General features: G+C 39.7%; 1 protein-coding gene across 1 annotated transcript in view; it reads left to right on the top strand.

Moving 5' to 3' along the window:
- Window positions 1–20,951, top strand: part of cdh13 (cadherin 13, H-cadherin (heart)) — a 436,422-nt gene that overhangs the window by 282,806 nt on the left and 132,665 nt on the right. Inside the window, exon 8 of the mRNA XM_077567730.1 lies at window positions 10,039–10,217. Coding sequence (XP_077423856.1) covers window positions 10,039–10,217 — 179 coding nt within the window. The remainder of the gene's footprint in view (window positions 1–10,038; window positions 10,218–20,951) is intronic.

Raw genomic sequence — 20,951 nt, forward strand, 5'->3', positions numbered from 1 at the left:
CCAGCAGGAAAACATTAAAGCAGCCATGTGTGTTGTAATTCCTCAGACGTGGCACGAGTTAGCCAATCAAATTGTTTATCCGGAGCAGTTTTGTGAGTGACCTGTCAGTCAGACTATAATTTAAATGGCAAAGGCATAATTGAATGAAGAATAGTACCATTTGACACATAAAAGCATACTGTATAATAGCAACATCCAGCAAATGTGCCTTGTCCTGGGGTCTATTTCACAAAGCATGTTCAACAAACACTGAGACTAACCCTGAACAGCGAGTTGACATACACTGAGAGAGGAAACTCTGTGTTTTCGGTTTCAGGACAGCTGGTTTGAGGTAGTTTTATCAACGCAGAGTAGTTTCACCTGGAGTTACCACTACACTAAAAAGAGAACATCAATGGAGCCCCGATTCGTCGAGTCACCATGGCAACGAGGAAGCAGAGCATGGCGCCGCCCTCTGCTTTTGTGTTTTGTTTGTTTGTTTATTTTTACTCCTCTCAATTGAAAATCTTAATGCGATCATCTGACAAATTTGATGTCTTTAGAAAAAAAATGTTTTACCGCAGCGGAAGGAAGCGGTGTGAGAGAATGTTGCTGCTCGGGTCTATGCGTAAATTTAAATGTAGTCCTTTGCAATCACAATAATATTACAGGGAAAACCTCTTGAATAGTAGCTCATAAATTAATTTAATTTAGGTGCAATCTTGCAGGGAAGAAGCACACTTGACTTAAAATGAAATATGAAAACATTATTCAAACGTTTATAAGAAAAAAACTGAGCGCAACACACAATATATGTTGGGATGTGAGCGCATGACAACGTACGGCTAGTAATGTTGCAAATGTAAGGACGGATTAAGTTGTGTATGTAGATGATAGACTGTGATGTGAAACGCACCGAATATTTAATTCCCTGCGCAGTTTTGCGGCACCATTGTCATTGTCAAAAGGACATCCCATGTTCACGAAAAAAAGTCACCGCAACAGACTGAGTAAATGAGGAAATGAAATGTCGTCTGTAGCTAGAAGGAGGCGGGTACAAGGGAAAAACTTGAGTTTCATTGTGAAAAACCTGCAACCGACCAGGTTAGCTCCATGGACATTGTTACTAACTTACCGAGATCTTAAATGACCTCTTATGAACCGGGCTAGAATTACCTCTTTTCCTTTTGGTTTCAGTTACCTCCCTTTCTGAAACAGAACATGCAGAGTTTCCCACATTTCAGGGTTTCTTGACCCAGGGTTCTCACTAAACCTGCTTTGTGAAATAAACCCCTGACTGAGAGCAATATTGGGGAAATGTGATTGGATGCTTTGCAAATTCGTGGTAATGTTAGTTTTGTTTTTCTCCTTCCATGATCACACAGTGTTCATGCACCAGGAGTGAAATAGCTAATCAATCCTCAAGAACTTTCCCATTTTGTTCTCTGATTGATTTCAAATAGCTGAGTGATTGTACCGCCATTTAGTGTCATTAAAATCAGTGCAAGATTTTTGTTTATTTAGCTCAACTGCGTAAGTGTAAATACTAGTCTCCAAGCAATTGCGATCATTGCATCTCATTCCTTTGTGCAGGTGTTCCAGGTTATAATTTCTTGTGAGACTTTAGAAATCAAGAGGTCCAAATCATTATCATGTTCCATTCTGCTGTTATATATAGCAGCAATTATCAAGATCAGTGTTGTGACATTACTTGATCATTTATATTTTGTAATTTGCTGCCAGTTAGCATGGCTGTGTTAATGCATGTGTGTGTGTGTACATGCAAGTGTGTGTGCGAGATCACTGTGTCATCGGTAACAGTGTGACTTTCCGCCTGTGAAGTGGAACAGAATTTAGGTAATGAAGGAGATGGCACTCTGTAATTAGTCCTCAGAGGAAGGATTATCGGTTTACTTAAACATTAATGGTTCACCTTGAATTGCAAATGGAAAGGGGATAAAACCTGTCCTGGCCTGTACTCCTTTACCTTCAGCTGGACTAGACACTTTGCTCTTATCCGTACTTTGCATAATTTCCAACATTTTGTAGTTGAGTTATGTTTGAGCTCCATTTAAAGTTTATATTTGTAACAGAACGGTGCTTTCTATCGTAAATGTGACAATGTTTGTCGCTAACAAAGTAAACATTTGAAAATAAATCTCAGAATAGACATTCTTGAAAACAATAGGTTATGTGCCATGGCCGAGGCAGGACTTCAGGCGAAAAAAATCATACACTTGCACTGTTTCTGGATACAGTTGCGACATGTAGGCATTAGCGTTATATACTGTACATGACAACAGATCTGAAAAAAGTGAAGAGATTTAAGTAGCAGTGTACGAGCACTGCTGTGTCCATTTATATCATGGACACAACATCTGTTTTGTTTTGCTTTTGTTCATTTTTTTACCTCGCATGAGGAGACTACGTCTGTGGGTTTCCGACGCCGCCATTCGCAGACAACTGAGATTCTCCAGTCATGTGTGTAGCAGGCATTTAACTTGAACAGCCAACTACAGGTTGCTTCTGTTATTTTTTTTCTTTTTTAAAGGACAAACAAAATGCAAATGTTCTTACCCAAGTGTGGAAAAGAATGGAATTTGATTTAATACATTTAACAGGTCTAGAATAATTGTACACATCGTTGAGCATTTACCCTGACTCGTAATGTAAAGATGTAAATTCTCCCACAGAGTAAGAATGACACATCTATTTACTCAAATGTTTTTCAAATGTTGAAGGGAAATGAAGAGGCTGGAGTGAAGTTTACTTATTTTACTGTTGTCTTCAATCTCAGTTTTTTCTTCTTCTATAAAACTGAAATGACACAGAAACATATAGTACAACTATAGTACGTTACTCAATTAATATAATCATACACATAAATGACATTCTACTGTAACATCACTGGTGTTCACAATGCAAGCAGATAACTAAACATTTATATGACATAAAATGTACAACACAAATGCATGCCGTTCGCATGCCAACCTTGGGCTGCGAGCACCGACTAGTTTGCTGCATAAAATTATTTCAAAGCATATTTTATGAATTCAATGCATTGAAGCTGTTACAATTGTCAATGAGTTGCTCAGTTACAAAAGAGCTTTCTTGCACTTGGCAGCAATAAGGCCGAGGCCACACCTAGCCAGCACATGGTTCCACCATTGAGGCAAAGTACAACAAAAATCTTACAAGAAACAAGACGGGAAGGCAAGGTCGAAGTCGCAAACGAGGTCTAGGAGTCGAGGCTATCTTGGACGGAGGCATGAGCAAACAAATAGTCCGACAATGACAGGAGCAGAAGCTGCCCCTTAGGCCATGTACAGTATACACATAGCTGTTTTTTTTGCAAACGGGAGATATTTTTCAGCAGCTTGCCCTGTCATCCACACGTCCGCTGGGATTTTTTTCATTAAAAATGAAGGTTTCTAAAAACACCGACCAAAGTGAAGATTTGCGTATTTCTCCGGCTCCGCAGTCACGTGTGTGCGTCAGTCGCTTCCCCACCGGGAAGACCATGTTTGTATGTGTGTGTGTGGTGAGTGAGTGGGAAAAATAGTTTTTAAAAAAGACAAGTGAGGATTTTGAATTAATCCTCTTTGTTTTCCTCTATGCTCCGTTTATGATCTACTCATTGACTGTTTACCAGTATATTTTTTTAATGAATAAAAAAAAAGTTTTGTGTGCGCTGACAGCACTGATCCGCATATATACAGATCAGCGGCTGACAGTCCGTGCTTATGTGACGTATGGTAAAGTGGCGTCAAGAGATGAGCTGTAATTAGCTAACTACTGCCGCCTAGAGGCTTGGCATGCATCTCAATGTAGGCCCAATTTGTGGAAGTGGCGTGGCTAGATGGAGGCGTACTCTGATTGGATAGGATTTTGGGAACTGTTGCCACCTTAACTCTTTTACTGCCAAAAACGTTAAATGACGTTTAGTAAAAACCTACGGAGGAGCGCCAAAGACGTTAAAAGACGTTCCCCAAGTTTTTTTTGGGGGGGGGGGGGTGGAGGAAAGCCTTGACCAGCTGTGCTGAAAGTATCAAGCAGATCTAGTTAGTATAATGCCTATTTTTGGCCCCTAGATGGCAGCGATGACTCTTTTTGGACAAGATTGGGTAGGCGTCAGTAGAAGACGTGAGGCGGAGCTAGAGTGTTGAGGGGACAATGGCTGAGGAAGCCATAATGGCGACCGGTTGCAAGCAGCTCACGCTTGAGCATTTTTTTCAAAGACGAAAAGCATCAACCAATGCTAAAGAGCACATTGATGACGACGATGATGATGATGGTGACTCCGAGGTTGACGCCGAAGTTGGAAGCGTTGACGCGGCAGCTAGGAACACGTCATAAAGCCTCACCGGCCTCATGCTAACGCCGGAAAACGCGGAGCACAACCGAGCACGCTCAGGTGGACGTTCAATCGGACGACGAAGAGTGCCCCGAGTCCAATGCATATTCATCGGAGAAGTGGGTACAGTCTGATCACGGAGAAGACACTGGTTATGGACTACGATGCCACCATGAATGGAGCGGATAAGATGGATCAACCACCCGGTATAGCAACTTAAGGACATGAGGAAGCCAGACGTAACACCACCGTAACATCACCGTATCATGATCCTGAGAGTAGACTTGATGGCAACATGGCCAAACACACACTGCAGTATATACTTGCTATTCCCCGGAAAAAAAAGCCAGCAAAAAAGTGTAGCGTCTGCAATCGCAGTGAAACTAATCTGTTGTGCAAATCCTGCTGCGTCTCCTTGCATGCAGGGGAGTGTTACAAAAAGAAAAACTGTATTTGAAACATCCACACAATTGTAAATAGTACCACGGTTGCACACATTTGTAAATAGTTTGCCAAATTGTTTTGTCAAATTGTTACACTGTTGAATGTAAATAAACGTATTTTGCTATCAATTGTTATGTAATTTGTTATCATTGTTATGAACATACTTAAAAACGCATTAATGGGGTTAGCTGTGGATGTTTTTTTTTTTGACAAACGTGGTGGTGTTGACACTATTTTTTTCTACACCCAGAAGAGGGAAATATCCATTTTTAAAAATATCCTGCTATGTGTGTACATGGCCTAAAATACCCAAGACATAATTGCTGATGAACAGCAGAGTCTCAAGGGCGCCACCACAGGTCAGGCTCAAACTGGAATTACAACAAGACACAACTATGAACACAGCCTGCAGGCATAGGACATGGCATAGGGACAATTTAGAGTGTTCAATCAACCTGCCAAGCATGTCTTTGGAATGTGGGAGGAAACCGGAGTAACCGGAGAAAACCCACGCAGGCACGGGGAGAGCATGCAAACTCCATCCAGGAAGGCCGAAGCCAGGACTCGATTCTATGTCCTCTGCACTGGGAAGCGGACATGCTAACCAGTCAGCCACTGCCCACAAACATTAATGCTTTATGCTTTCTTGTTGGAATGTGTGCATCACTCTTGTCTTAAATTAGTTCAATATAGATCTTGGATTAAGCCATGAAGATTTACCGTCAAGCACATGTTAACACATGAACAGCACAGAGGTGATGTTATATTAGCTTCTGAAAATCTGGTGATCGGACACCAGCCACAATGCCATTCTCGTTGTTGCTCTGTTATCACTCAGAGGGCCAAATCCACTAACAATGCACTGCATCTGCTGATAGCTCCATAAATTGCTCTTCGTATGTTTGCGCAGTTTGCTCCCTCTTAACGTCCTATTCACCAAGGATATTGCTCTAATCATATACCGGTGCAAACACGTCCACAAAGTTTGACAGTTTAGCGCAGTTTGCACTTGATTTGCAACACATAGCAATGCTGGATTTGCGTCAAGAATACCATGACAGAATAATAGCAGTTGCGAGAAAGCTGAACTTATCAATCATGACTTGTGGCCTACATTGAAAAATGCACCCCCACTCCCCTCTCTTTCTCCTTATGGAATTTTGCAGTGCTTTTATAAACCCATGTTTACCTCTACATGTGTTACTATAGAGGCAAAAGTCAATTACGCTTCAATACTGATTGGAGAACAAAAGTCTTCAGAGTTTTTCGTGAAAACAAGTTATGATGATCATTCTAGCCCAGACATGGGCAAACCCCGGCCCATTTTTTATTTTTTTTTGTTCAGCTCAGTGGAACAGTGGTTAGAGTGTCCGCCCTGGGACTGGGAAGTCGTGGGTTCAATTCCCGGCCGGGTTATACCAAAGACTATAAAAATGGGACCGATTGCCACTCTGCTTGACACTCAGCATTAAGGGTTGGAATTGGGAGGTTTGATCACCACATGATTCCCCAGCGCGGCGCTGCTGCTGCTCACCGCTCCCTCAGGGGATGGGTCAAATGCAGAGAACAAATTTTGCCCCACTTAGATGTGTGTGACAATCAGTGGATCTTATCTTATCTTATTAATTTTATTTTGTCCCTGCAATGCCCGCGTTTCACCAATAGGTGGCGCCAGCCGCGGCGCCAAAATTTATATTGTGGGTGGGCCTGAGGAAAAATGGGTGGGCCAGAGAAAATATCCCAAAAAAAAAATTCCCTTCACGTCCCTAATAGTGCTTTACCGCTGGTACCAAGGACAGCGATTAAGTTGCCGCTCTTAACACACACTTTTTATGGCGTTATTTTGCTTCTTTAATTACGAGGGCGCAGAAGGTAAAATCGCTGGCACGGTCTCACGTAAAGTGAAGTACTGCTGTGAGTGACGTGTGCAGCTGGAGAACGCGCTCTCCAGCTGCAGCAGTACGAGCAGTGGATGACTGGTGTTGGGATCCACTTCCCTCAGACTCCTGTGCAGATTATGTTTTACACCAGAGTCACTGCTGTGTAACTTCTACACACCCGGAAAATATGATCACTGGGTCGGGGTCTCACTGATAAGCTCGTTTATGCACAGAAAGGACACGGAAAGATACGCAGGGCACATTCATAACAACGTTTGCAATTTATTAAAATAAACGGGAGAATGGCAGTAAGCTTAACTCAAGATAACTGATTCATAAAATACAATTCTTCCTGGATTTGGACATTTACAGCAGGAGACGGCAGGGTTTTGTGTTGAACACAGCAATAATGTCCTGATAGTCCAGAGAATCGCTCAATTCTTTTTTGAAAGAAAGCAGGGACAAAGAGTTCAGTCTATCAGTCAACATTGTGGCACTGTTGCGTGTTTTGATCCTTTTGACAGCTGAAGATAGTCTTTCTACATGTTGTCATGGGTGAGGTGAGGAGCGCGCATGCAGGAGACTGTTGATATTGGTGAATACATCACCGGGGCGTGCGTCGAGCACTTCTATGAGCGTTTCCTCGTTGGCTTTTGGCTTCTTTTTGAGCTGCTGCACAAACACCGTGTGCTATGCGTCCCCCACGGAGATGGAAAAGTGGTCAGAGACGGATTGGATGTACGCGCTTTGTCCTCAGCGCGTGACAGGCAGCAGCGGCTATCATGCAGCCGCATGTGTCACACGTACTGTGGGCCCGGGTTAAAAATGGGTGGGCCAATGGAAAAAAAATCTTTAACTTTACGCCTTAAATTGAAATCTATTAATAATAGATGCAGTCACCAGGTTTGACAGATCACCGTGTATGTGCAATTATAATCTATTTACATTTCTCCTCCCACTTTGCCAAATAGTGTGTAAATGCCGCATCTTGCATATACATTGAGGCAAACGTACTACCTGGATTAGGGCTATTTTATAATAATCATAATAATAATAATAATAAATTTCATTTAAAAACAGCACCTTTCAGAACACCCAAGGTCACTTTACAAAGCATAAAAACACAGCAAAAGTTGAGCTAAAACAATAAAAATGAAGCTATTGGAAAAGCTGTTTTAAATATGTGGATTTTGCACATTTGAAAAACGCAGTCCTAAGTGCACACTATAAGTAAATTGGGTTGTATATTTATCTGTGTGTTTTTACTGTGCTATGAGGTCCAAATGCTCCTGGTCCGGCCCTTCTGTCAAAATTTCAAACCCATTGTGGCCCGCAAGTCAAAAAGTTTGCCCACCCCTGTTCTAGCCACATCCCAAATCAGCTGTCCCACATTTTACAGTGGCAGACATCCACTTTGATGTACGTATCCATCTGTGTCCTAACCATATATACACCCCTCTATCACAGTGCTGTCATATTCTTCTCCAAGAAGAAACAGACAGCATTGAGCAAATGTTTGTCTGACTCTGAGCTTATGACAGCCAGAACATGAAGCACTGGAGCGAGATGCAATTTAGAATCTTTTGCAGCACTTGGGAAATGAAAACACTGCTCAAAAGGGACGTGACCTGACATGGTCTATATCAGTGTGCACATATGAATGCGCACATCTCACAATTGGTATCATTGCAGTCAAACAACAGATAGTGGGGGCCCTACTTTTGTCCCCAGCACAAGTCTAGTGCAAAGCACAGTCTAACTAACTGTGCACATTCTTTATTTTGGTATTTTGCTTGACTGACGTTTTGCTCCATTGTGCACTGTTGAGGGATGGAACACAGCCAACTCCTGGCCAGTCAAAGTGGCTTTCCTCATTCCCATCAAAATCAGAGTGGTCAAAGCATAGCCATAGACAGTGAAGGATTATATTTAAGTTTTGTAATCTTTTGCGTGTCCAAATAAATAAAAGATGAGATTCCTGTGAAAAGGGTCCTTGCAAGGAGAATTTATTACAGAGATCTCTGGTCACACAATTGAATACCACCAAAGCAGTGTCATCCAAGAATGTGTGTCCTCTTTTGCCCCCACAGCCTCTTTATTCAAAACATGAGGAAACGCCTCTGTCATCCCGTGAGGTATAGAATGAGTTTGCATTTTCCCAATAAACTAGATCGTCCTTGAACTTTTGAAAACCGGATTTCTGACGAACAGGAACTAGACTTCTTAGATAAACATACAAAACATATTAACTTTCTCATGTCTGGGAAAACAGTAGAAAAGATAGCAAGAATGTCAAAAGCATTATTCATCAGGTTATATTAGATCAACATAATAACACCTACATCAACACATCTATAATGAAATGCAAAACAGGTAAAATGTAAAATAAAACAGTAAAAAAGTTAATAATGTCAACAACAGTCATAGCAGAAATTGACTCGATTGGGGTCTGTGCATGAGATTGACGTGTGCAAAGTACATTTTGTTTATACAGTTAAACTGCAAGATCTCCCCTTGCAGATGATGTAGTCGGGCGCACATGTGACCTTGGCAATTGAAGACCACCTTCCACCCGTCCCTAAAATATAAAATACAAAATATATATAAAATGAAACACGATGACATCCAACACACGTCCATAGAGCACCGAACCTGTCTGCTTGCACCTTGACCAAATCCACCAAAATTGCATTATACCTCCTGTGCCACAAATTAGACCTGATTTTACTGTGTCTAAAATATAGTCTACTGTTTCCAAATTGCCAGATGCGCCGAGGGTGTGGCAGCAGTGTCTGCCAAAACGCCCAGAAAGACGCAACGCGGTCCCAATCACTGTAGACTAGATTTGCCTTGCCCTGCACAAAAATGTGCCTGTTTTTATGCTAAGCGCACGGTAGAAAAAAAGCATATAAATTGTCAAAAAGCCTAAAAAAGGAACTCTTACTTCAGCTCAGCTACTTCAAAGAGGATTTTCATTTGGATGTCATTACCAGATTAAATATACTCTGTCGCATAGTGGGTAAAGCAAAAGAAAGTTTACTTTGAATTTACACAGTTGTGACCACAACATTAGGTACACTTGCACAATCAAACGCTGTTAAAAATATGTTCCTGTACAGAGATAAGATGAAAAAGATAAGGCTGAATTTGTATGCGAATTGGTTTGTATTGTTTTTGTTGTTGCATTTTAATGTGGTTCCATGTGGTTCCCCTATAAAAAAAATATGTAAATCAACACATTTTAACACAATTTTCTCAAATGCATGTTTTTTGTTTTTTTTTATCGTCACTGTCAGATATGATTACTTACCTTCTTAAATACTGATTTAACAACTCATGCTGTTGCACCTTCTCTGATGTTCTTGTCAATGCCTTCTCCAGGAACCACAGTCATGACAATGACAGCGTTTGATGCAGACGACCCCGCTACAGATAATGCCGCTTTGCGCTACAACATCATCCGACAGTCACCAGACAAACCATCTCCAAACATGTTCTACATCGACGCAGAGAGAGGCGACATTGTCACTGTCATCTCCCCTACTCTACTTGACAGAGAGGTGCGTTTGTTTGGCAAGCATGTGCTCTGTGATCATATTACGCTTACACTCGTGTCTATGGCTTTTTCTGAGATGTTTATCTTGTGTTGTGTGTCTTGTAGGCAGAAGAAAATAGGCTACAGTATATATAAAGTTATTTTGGGGGTGTCTTGCTAATATATATATTTTAGCTTAATTATACTCCCCCCAAAAAACATGTCAATGCAAGATGAGTTTCATACCATTTCCTCTACTAACCAGTGCGATGATTGCTTTTTTAGCACAGTGACAAATGCGTGAACATCGATTGGGTCCGCTAGTGGAGAAGGAATATTATCTGTTGTCAGACACTTAGCGCCCTGTTTAATTGAAGTGATAGACATTCACTCGCCCTCTTTGGTGGTGTCCAACAAGCCTTCTTGAAAACCTTCCATCCGGAACTGTTGCGGCCATGCTGACTGCACCAATAAGCCGTTTCAGCCCAGCTACAGGATGCAGTTTAATGAAAGCGTAATTGATTAGGACAGAGAATGTGTATGTAGTAAATGCTCCTTTTATGAAGTAACTGAAACATTCATTAAAAGAATTCAAACACCAATGGTGCCCATACAGCTCATCACATCTTACATGTAATTCCTATCACTATAGTACTCACTAAAAAAATAACTATCCATAATAGAACACATTAGAAAGGAGGACTCTGATATTGAACATTGTGAAATGCATTATGAGAGTATCATCCTTTTCTGACGACTCACATGCGTATCCAAAACAGCAATGCAGGAAGGCCGGAGATTTCTGTTTTCAAACTGAAAGTACAGTCACAATTTTAAATCTGTCAGTTAACAACAAAAATATCAAGGTTTGTTGTAAACTGTGTGCTGTCGAGTGTTTTCTATGAAGTTTCAGTAACACTGTCCAAAAAAAAAAAAAATTGATCGCAGGGGACTATTTATAGGTAAATATGTCAAGTGAAAGAAACTGCCTTTATTTTGGAAATTGTTTAAAAAAACATATTTTTGTCTAGTGAAGTCATTTCTTATTAGGGATGGGCGAGTACCGATACCAAGTATCGGTATTGGGCCGATACCAGGACATTTCACTGTATCGTTACTCGTGACAGATATCGATACTGGTATCGACTCCCACACTTGTGGACATTTTTCAATTTTCATGGATTTAAAAAAAAAGATACATTTAAACATCACACACTAAACGGCTTGAGGAATTCTTAACATGGTAGATATTACTAAATTGCTTGAAACACAATTGTATTGAATTGAATTCTTTGCACTTCACTGTATTCTTTTTTTTTTCCTGGCCACTGGATTATTTTATTCATTTTATTTATCTATTTTCTGAAATTGTGTGCTCTATGCAAAATGACTTTTATGAGCAAATTGAAAAATATATAATTGCCATTAATTTCAAACAATTTTAAAGAAATTTGCTTTAATTGGTATATAAAGGTCTTTATTTATTTATTTAAAATTTTATGAATCATAAGTACTAATGGTATCAACACTTGGTATCGGTATCGGTGAGTACTAAAGATTTGAGTATCAGTTTTGGTATCGGGCTAAAAAAAGGGGGTATCGAACATCCCTATTCTTTTTTAAAAACAAGTAGCAAATGTACTTCAAGTGAAATCCTGAAAAGACTAATGATCAAAATTAAGTAACTGTTACTTTGCATTGAATCTATTCAAAAAATTGTAAGCTGTAGCTTTAAAGCATTCCTTGTAATGGTTGCCTTACAATACTGCTCTTGTATAATAGTGCAAGGAAACAGAAACAAATGTCTGCCCTGAACTATTTTCTATCTACAGTTATATTCCCTCATTCCTATTATCTTAAATCTTATTTTAACTATAGGCATATAATGATGAAATCTTACCTTTGACACAATCGCAATGTCATTTCTTTGTTATTTCGGTGGCAATTTTTTTTTTACCCGGAAGTCAAACGCTCCAAAACCATTGTCAAAGTCAAAACCCCGCCTCTCCCCCTGTGACTGCCGCGCCCCTTTCATGACGTCGTCCGAGCCAGCTGATTCGCGCAATGCCCACGAAGCATACAGATAGGTTTTAAGCCGATTTTTAAGAGGAGGGGAGCAGAGAGGTTAGAGGAAAGAAGGAGGAGAAAAAAAAGCACCACAGCGGGTCGCTAACCCGTGCCCTGTTGCTTATGGGGCGAGCACACTATCCACTATACCATACCATACCAGCGCAAATGTTTTACTTGTAGTTTATACCAGTCAGCCAATGGATTTTAGGACAGCCAATTGTCCTTTCATTGCCCTTTGGCATCGCAAATGTGAAGAATAATTGATTGTTTAGAATTAATTCGGACAGAATGTTTATTGATAAAGGCTACTTTTGTCATTATCCCATGGAGGGAGGTCTCAGAGAAAGTGGGTGTGTGTTTAGTCTGCAGAGGCGGTGCGGGGGTGGGGACACACGCAATGACGTCAAACTGTGCCAGCAGCTCGTTTTCTCAGGTTGGGAGGGGCTGGTGCTTGGAGAGCAGAATAACCTAGAATTTCTCATACAGGGTCGAATGGAGGAAAACGCAACTTTGGTCATGTTTTTGGTGAGGAATTAGCATTTCAACATGGCTAAAAGCTATAAAAAGTTGATTTTTCATGTTGCAGTCCCTTTAAAACATGTATGTGTTAGCTTTTTATTCTCAAAGGTTATTTGTCATCATCAATCCACACTGTAGATCCCATCAGTAGCTCATTTACACAGCTGAGCCAGATGAAAATGCAGAAGGCAAAAGTTCAGAACTCTGCTCCTCCAAGTTTGGAGAGATTTACACAAATCCTCTTCTGTGTATTTGTTTGAATAAGGCTACGATCTGTGGGCAGAATGCACGGCATATGTGCGCAGTATATGTGTTATAAAGAAACACATTTACACAACAATGTTAAAAAGGATAAACCGTTGCTTCTAAGTTGTGTGTATTCCTGCAAGCAAGTCTGCTGTGCTGCTGACATCCGTCTCTCTTGTGATGGGTGAAAAGCGGAGACATTGTAATGCTGGGTGCTGGAGAGTAACCCAGAGAAAATTGCCAAATCAATTTTGTCACATTGAAATCAGTTTGGCTTTCTCTCTCTAGTGGCGTAAAATCCCACCATGGTATGAAGATTTATTCCACAGGTCTGTGTTTTTCTCCTCAATGTATATTTGCCGTGCCAACCCAAAGCACCCCCCCCCCCCCCCGCCACACACACACACACACACACACACACACACACACACACACACACACACACACACACACACACACACACTTTGCTTCACATCATTTGGACTTTTGTTGGATCGATTTGAGCCTGTAATTTGTGACAGCTAATATGATGATCAGATGAGGCAATTTCATGACCGACAAGAGGAATAAAGTGTTTTTTTTTCATCACCATGGAAACCTCTCAATCATTAAAGGGTGTCAGAGAATGGATATACAAGTAGTGTACTTGCAAACTATGATTTATTTATTTTTTATTTTATTTTTTTATTTTATTTTTTTTTTGCAAACTATGATGATGTACATCTACTACTCTCTTTTCTCTCAGAAATATTTATTTGCTCTTTGTAGCAAAATGTTTATGACTTGAAATGTCGTAAGAAGACAGCAGGGATTTTTATTTTTTTACTTTGAATTGGATGAATGGAGCATAACATACAGACTACTTAAATGTAAAAAAGCATGATACAAGTGTAGTTCTAGAAGTAAACATAATCTTAAATGTAGAAATTAGCTGTTGTGAAAGAAGTAAAACATATTAGAGTCACTAAACCTAATCCCAAGAACTCCCGCTTTCCTCTGTGTGTTTTTATGCACACATATCCTCATCACATAATGACTGAAGTAGAGAAACAGAGATGGAAATCATTAAAAGAAAAAGGGGAAAAAAGGAGAGAGAGAGAGAGAGAATGGAAGGATGAAAGCAGGCTTGCAATGGGCACTGTAATTTTTTCTTTAGTCTACAAAATAATAAGGTTCCTTTTGAATACCTTGATCTCATTAATATGCTAATGTGGTTCATTAGCCAAACACTTTACACAGTAAATTGCAAAAAGCATGGATCCATGCTGTGATCTTAACTTTCATATATTTTTGTATTATACTGACCAACTATTTTCCATCATTTGAAGATTATATATTACCCCCCAAAAATAGTCAAATGAAAGTAGAGTGCTGACTTCATCATCGTGATTTTCATACTGACTACATTTGATAAGTTGAAGCGATAGAGTGATCACGCTCATGCAGACGCACACACATACACGCACATCTATCACTGTAATCGATTTTAGTCCATGGAATGTGCGTCGAGCTGTAACCAGAGAGAACAGATTGGTAATGGCAGTGTGACTTTCTGACTCTAATGCTCTGCAGCCCATCTGGGGGCTGTCACTGCTAAGGAAAGCCAATCGATGAAGTCGGCCCAAGCCCTCCATCTGCTTCCATGTTCTACAGAGGTGAATTACATTGAGATAAAATGCTTGACGACATAGTGAGCAAGACAGTCCATCAGTGTGAACTGTCTTTTTTTTTATTTTTAGAAGAGCATTCTCCCATGTATGTTACGCCCGCCCAAAATAGCTCTTCAAAAGCTGTTTTTGTACTCATGAATATTCTACTCCCCCTGATTTACTGTTTGCTACCCTCCCTGTAGGGCTGAGGGGAAAAAAATCAAATCGGAGAGGGGTTGTTCTCAGAAATTGTGTTCTGCCCCAGGCTGCGGACAGTGAACAAGTGTGAGTCTTTACTTTTTCCACCCTAAAATTAGTCACCGGATTTGACTGTTTCCAGTATTGCATAAATAATGCAGAAATGAAATAGTGGTGCTGTTTGTGTGAGTGAATGTATTTTGAGCAGCGAATAGCTGCCACAACTACTTCCCATTAGTCACATGCTGACACCGCCATGCAAACAACAACCCTTTATACTGTTAAAATACATGAGTTTCAAAAATATTTGTTACTAATAAACTGGCAGAATGAAATTGCAACACAATACCCTTTATTGATTAAGTTCCACACTGTCTATAATGTGACAATATGTCGGCAGAAGAAAATCATGACGGTCATTCTTTTTGAGTCCATGATGTTCCTGCAACGATTTACTACTGTACTGTACTGTATACTGTGGGGTTAAGATCGGGGAATGTTGTTAATCATTGTCAGCTCTGGTGTAGAAACCCTTTGAGACTATTTTGTGATTAAGGACTATGTAAATAAACTTGATTGGATTTGACTATACTTCCACCAGAATGACTGCAAAATGGACAGTAAAAATTTTAAGAAAAAAAAAAAAGTAAAATAAGAAAATTATTACTTCAAATAAGCAAAACTATCTGCCAACAGAACAAGAAAATTTTACTTAAATGTATCTGTAAGATTTTGAAAAATAAGAAAATAATACTATGAGCTTAGTAATTATAACTAAACTAATCACTTAACCTATATTGCACTTTTGTCTGATTGTTTTTATATTTGTATTTTTACAATTTATCTTATTACTTGATTATGCAAACATAAAATAAGAAAATTAAACTAATGAAACCCCAGTTCAGGGCCTTTGATGTTGGTTAGTTGTTATCTTGAAATGTGGAAAATTCTTGTTTTAAGCCTCACAGAACTTAAAACTGGCTGTTAACACTCAATGCCAAGACTGCTTGATCAAATAAGATAATTAAGTAATACGTATCTTAAAATAAAAACAATGATCTTTTCTGATGGTTTCATTCGAAGTAAAAATAACTTGTCAAAGCAAAATAGGCAAATTTAGGTTAAATTTAAGAAATTATTCTTACTTAAGATTTCAGTTTTTGCAGTGTACTAAGTTAAACTCGAAATTCAGTTCTTTCACTGCTGACATGTTTAATAAATATTTTTGCTTAGTCTATGACAACCTGTCAGCTCTTTAGGCGTGGTACCCAGTTTTATTGGAAGCAACCATACAGGAAATTAGGTGGATACATCTATTCATGTTAATTATGGGACTACTGCAGAGCAAAGCAGTCACATCTTATTCTCCTGCATACTTGTTATATCTTAGTCCTTTTTCTTTCAGGAAAAAAAAATGCAGCCCACACCATTTAACATATCCACACAAATGAGGTATTAAAAGATGTGGCTCGACTCAACTTAGTTCAGAATTTTTTTCTTCCTAATTCCATTTTACTATGGCGACACAATTCCTCCAAAACCAACAACCAACAACAAAACTTTCAAGTGAATAATGAGGACTGACAAAAATCAACAAATCAAGTAACTTTTCCAAGCCACAGTGCGTGCGCATACAGTAATTGAGCGTATGAGAGTGAGCAAAATCGAGAGAAGAAAATACTCTTAAAATTGGTGTATATTGGGTCAGCTAGAGTGGCGGGGGGAAAAAGCCTGAAACTAAACCCACAAAAAAAATAATTAAGATGTAGATTTAAACAAAACATGTTTCCTTGATCGCTAGCGCTAAGGCTATACAGTCAATGAAGGATCGCATTCAAATGCTAACAGTAAATTAACATAGACTTCGGGAGTGATATTCCTTAAAAAAATAAATATTCACACATAAATGCTCCTGAAGCACATACACACAGGTAAGATAACATTACTCAAACGCATATATTTTTTTCCAAATCTGTGAAAAACGAGTTTTATTCAAATGCTTAAATGCAACTTTCTACTATCTCATTGTGTGTACTCGATGCATGCACGGCACCACACTGCCCCTAAGAGGGCATCACATGCTTAGTTTTTTAAATTGCTATTACTTTATTATACAGTATTCTTATTTAACGTCCTTACTAATTGAAATTTTCAATGTCCTTTTAAGTTATATGCATTAGGCTATGATCATATTTCTCAATAGTTGGGTTTAAGTAGTTGAATAAATGCTAAATTTTGAAATTATTCAATAATCTCAATTAAAATAATCATAATTATTATTTTTGCATAACCAGAACAAGAGGCACAGTACAGCCTGAATTGGATGCCACTCAATCGCAGGTCACAAATACACAAACAACAATAACAATTCATACTCAGGGGCGGATTTAAGAAATTTGGGGCCCTAGGCAAAGGTAGGCATGGGGCCCTTTCAAATGAGAAGACAGATACATATATTTTAAATAGGGATGTTCAATACCACTTATTTTTTTAGACCGATATCGATACTCAACTGTTGAGTAGTCACAGATGCTTATACCAGATACTGATTCAGCTAGTACATAAAAATCCCCCTCCCAAAAAAAGATCATTTTAAAGGCAGACCTATAAATCCCAATATAGTACTTTTCCTTAAAATTGCATGACATAATTGTGTAACTCTCACAGCATATCTCTGTCTCTTTCTGAAACAAACACGCGCAACACAGTATAAGGCTTCTTATTCAATGGTATTGTCAAGTGCTAATGTAGAAATTTGAGGATTTTGTCTGCTCCGCTGTATCTCTGAGGCTCTCTACTCCACTACTGTAGAGTCCTCAGCATAAGTGAGTACTCCCCCTTTGAAAAGTAACACTTTGAACAATATGTCAATTAACACAAAAAACAGTGATGGTCGCAGCTCGATGACGACACATTGTCGCAGATTGATGACATATGCGCGGATTCTCGTGTGACTGCGCGCGACTCGTCAGTCTGTCAACAATAATGGCGGATAGCCGTGTCGTAGTTGTTTTGCGCAGCCTCCTTAGCTTGCTTATGCTTTTGCAGCAAAATATTTTGCTTCTTTATTCCCACGTTCAACAAGCGGTGTTGTACTTGAATCACCCGTCATTTAAAATGAGCTTATATATTATATATATATATATATATATATATATATATATATATATATGTCTCGTAGGCAGAGCAGTGACGTACATGTGCCGGCTTGTTCTAAAAATAGCAACCGTCATGCGGGTGGTAAGCTGCAAAGATAACGTCCCCTCCTAAATTCAATGAGATGAAGAAATACTTACATGTGAAATACATGTCACTAGCTGAACAGTTACTCACTACTTTTGCGTCCACAACAGGCGTGGATCTTGCTGCTGCTGCAGGCTTTAAGTCGCCATAGACGCAGTGAAAATATTTGTCATTTTTGGTAACTTAGCAATCAACTTTTTGCTTTGCTCCTCATTCTTTTCAGCCCCACTGGGATAACTTTGTTTATTTTTTTACGTTCTCCTTTCTTCTAAGTTTCGCTCACTGCCGTCATTTCGTGCCCTTCCGCTCTGTTTTAGCGCATGCACAGTGTGAGTGGAAACTGAGGGTGGGGATGGGCAAAAGACATGATACAAGAAGCCTTCTGCTGGCATTTTAGCGAAATGATTTGGAACAAAAACATAATTAATGTGCGCAAAGTAAAGTAAAAAGTATATTGGGCATTAGTATATGAGGAATTTTATGGGGCCCTCATTGTGAGGCCCTAGGCAACTGCCTAGGTTTGCCTAATGGTAAGCCCGCCTCTGTTCATGCTAACACCTTCGGACAACTTAGAGTCTTCAATTAGCCTACCTTGCATATTTTAGAATGTGGGAGGAAACCGGAGTAACCAAGAGACACCCCACACAGGCACAGGGGGAGAACATGCAAACTCCACACAGGAAGGTCTCCAGCAAATACATGTATACAAGATCCAGTGTCCTAACTGAAGCAAACAATAAAATAACCACGCATTTGGATGCCCCCAGTGGATCAAAATTGCCATTCAAGGACGGCACAAAACTGCTGAACAGCAAACCAACTCATTTTGTGCATCGGACATCTATCGAGCAGGTCGGCTCGCCAAGGCACGTCACATTTCTGTGTTTAAGCTTGAATTAGCTCCGCTCAGCCGTCCGTCAACAATGAATGTCCGTGCACAAAATATTGTTTCCGGCGTCTTCTGGGTCGCACAAATATCTTTTTTTGTTTTAAGTATTTTGACGTAAATATCGACTTAAACGGGGAAATCCGATTTATGTCAAAATTTGGATTACGTTGCCAGCGATGGAATGGAACTCCGCTGTAACCCTAGGACTCCCTGTACTAACGTTTGTCCTACATATCTTTCAGTGTCTGCAAAAAATAAAATAAAATAAAAATTAAGCCTATTAATGTGTTGTAGTACAGGTGCAACTAAGGCATGTTTGCCAGCTAGTGATGAATGGTGATATTACAACTTAAATCTACAGTCGGGGCATATTCACAGTTCAGCACCTGCAAACTTATAGCATATTTGTTGATATTTTCTTCCTTTTTTTTTTCAAATATTTTGTCAGTTTTAACGGGATATTTCTCCGTAGCCTGACAAGCTACACCCACTTTCTCGAACGAAAGAAAGTAGGTCTGGTCACTCGGCCGTTAGCAAGCTATTTCAACCTCAAGTAAAAGTAAAAAAGTACAGGCTCTAAAATGTACTTGATGAGTAGAAGTAAAAATTATTTTTTATCGGATGTTTCCTCCTACATCAGTTTGAAAGATACTAGCTAATGGAGCAAAACAGGGCATACATCGGCAAGTTGTCTCTCTGACTTGCCCTGCGTTGAGTTGAGACAGACAGACAAACAAGCGGTACAGAGAATGGATGGATGAATAGATATAGAGGGGTCACCAACAGTTTAGTTGTTTTAATGAGCTTTTTCCACAGCAGTCACTTTAACACAGTAAAACAGCAGGACAGACACTCTTGTTAGCAATTACATTATTAGCCTTCTATTCCATTTAGGTTTTAGTGAGGCAACTTCCTGCAATGTCTCAAGTGTGAGGGGAGGTCACGCTGCATTCCCAACCTCTGCAAAGTAAGACCCAATACACTTAGCACTTACAAGGTGCAATTGAAAGTGAACTAAAACCCTTCACGCAAATAAGAAAACCTTTCACCAAGCTGGTAACAATCGTAGTTCTCTTGCAAAAGCAAATAAGTCTTGCATAAGTCTTCAAACGTTTCATTAAAAAAAAAATTGTATTACACAATTAACACAAGCCATCATATTAGTATACTACACACTGATGGAAAGAATGGAAAGTGCATCTGGCTTTTGCTTTCTATGTGCACAAGGTCCGGCCACAAGATTTTATCAGCATCACATGTAATGTCTTAAATTCCACACCAACATCTTATCTGTGGCTTGCTGTAAATATAGTGCCCTGGCTGATTGCAAAGTGAACTAATTAATTATCTAAAACAGTTTTCATCTGTGAACGTGTGGCCAGATAGTTGGCAGAATAATGTAAAGAAATAAAAGCCATAATTACGTATGTACAGTTTTGAAAGGAGTGTGTTGATCATTTGGAAATTGAGTGTAAAGCAGTGAGTAGTGTTTACAGTTCTGGTGCAGTGGGTTGTACTAACACGTTTGCAAATTTTTGTACATTACTGACTCGATGGACCCTTCTCGCTGACGTCACTGCTTAGCTACCGCTCCACCTCCTGGAGGACAACCCCTCCATAAGGAATATATGGAGAGAGTGCGTCACAGCGAGTGACAACATGCCACTGGAGACAACGGCAGAAGTCCGTACATCTCGGCATTTCCCATGGCTATCGAGTGCTCTCATTCCATTTGTACGTTCTGGTGCTGCGCGCGACCCCAATCCCAACTCCCGTGACAATCCAATGTATGGATTCAAACTTCACAGGTATGTCCCAAAGCTAACACACCAGCTAAGCTAAGCAAAAAGCACGCCGCAAGCATCTCATTTCGCTGTTTGAGTCTCCCTGTCAATGTATACAACTAGGACAAGAAGAGAAGTAGATAAGAGAATTAAGACCTGCC

The sequence above is a fragment of the Vanacampus margaritifer genome, chromosome 6, assembly GCF_051991255.1.
Source record: "Vanacampus margaritifer isolate UIUO_Vmar chromosome 6, RoL_Vmar_1.0, whole genome shotgun sequence".
Taxonomy (NCBI): Eukaryota; Metazoa; Chordata; class Actinopteri; order Syngnathiformes; family Syngnathidae; genus Vanacampus; species Vanacampus margaritifer.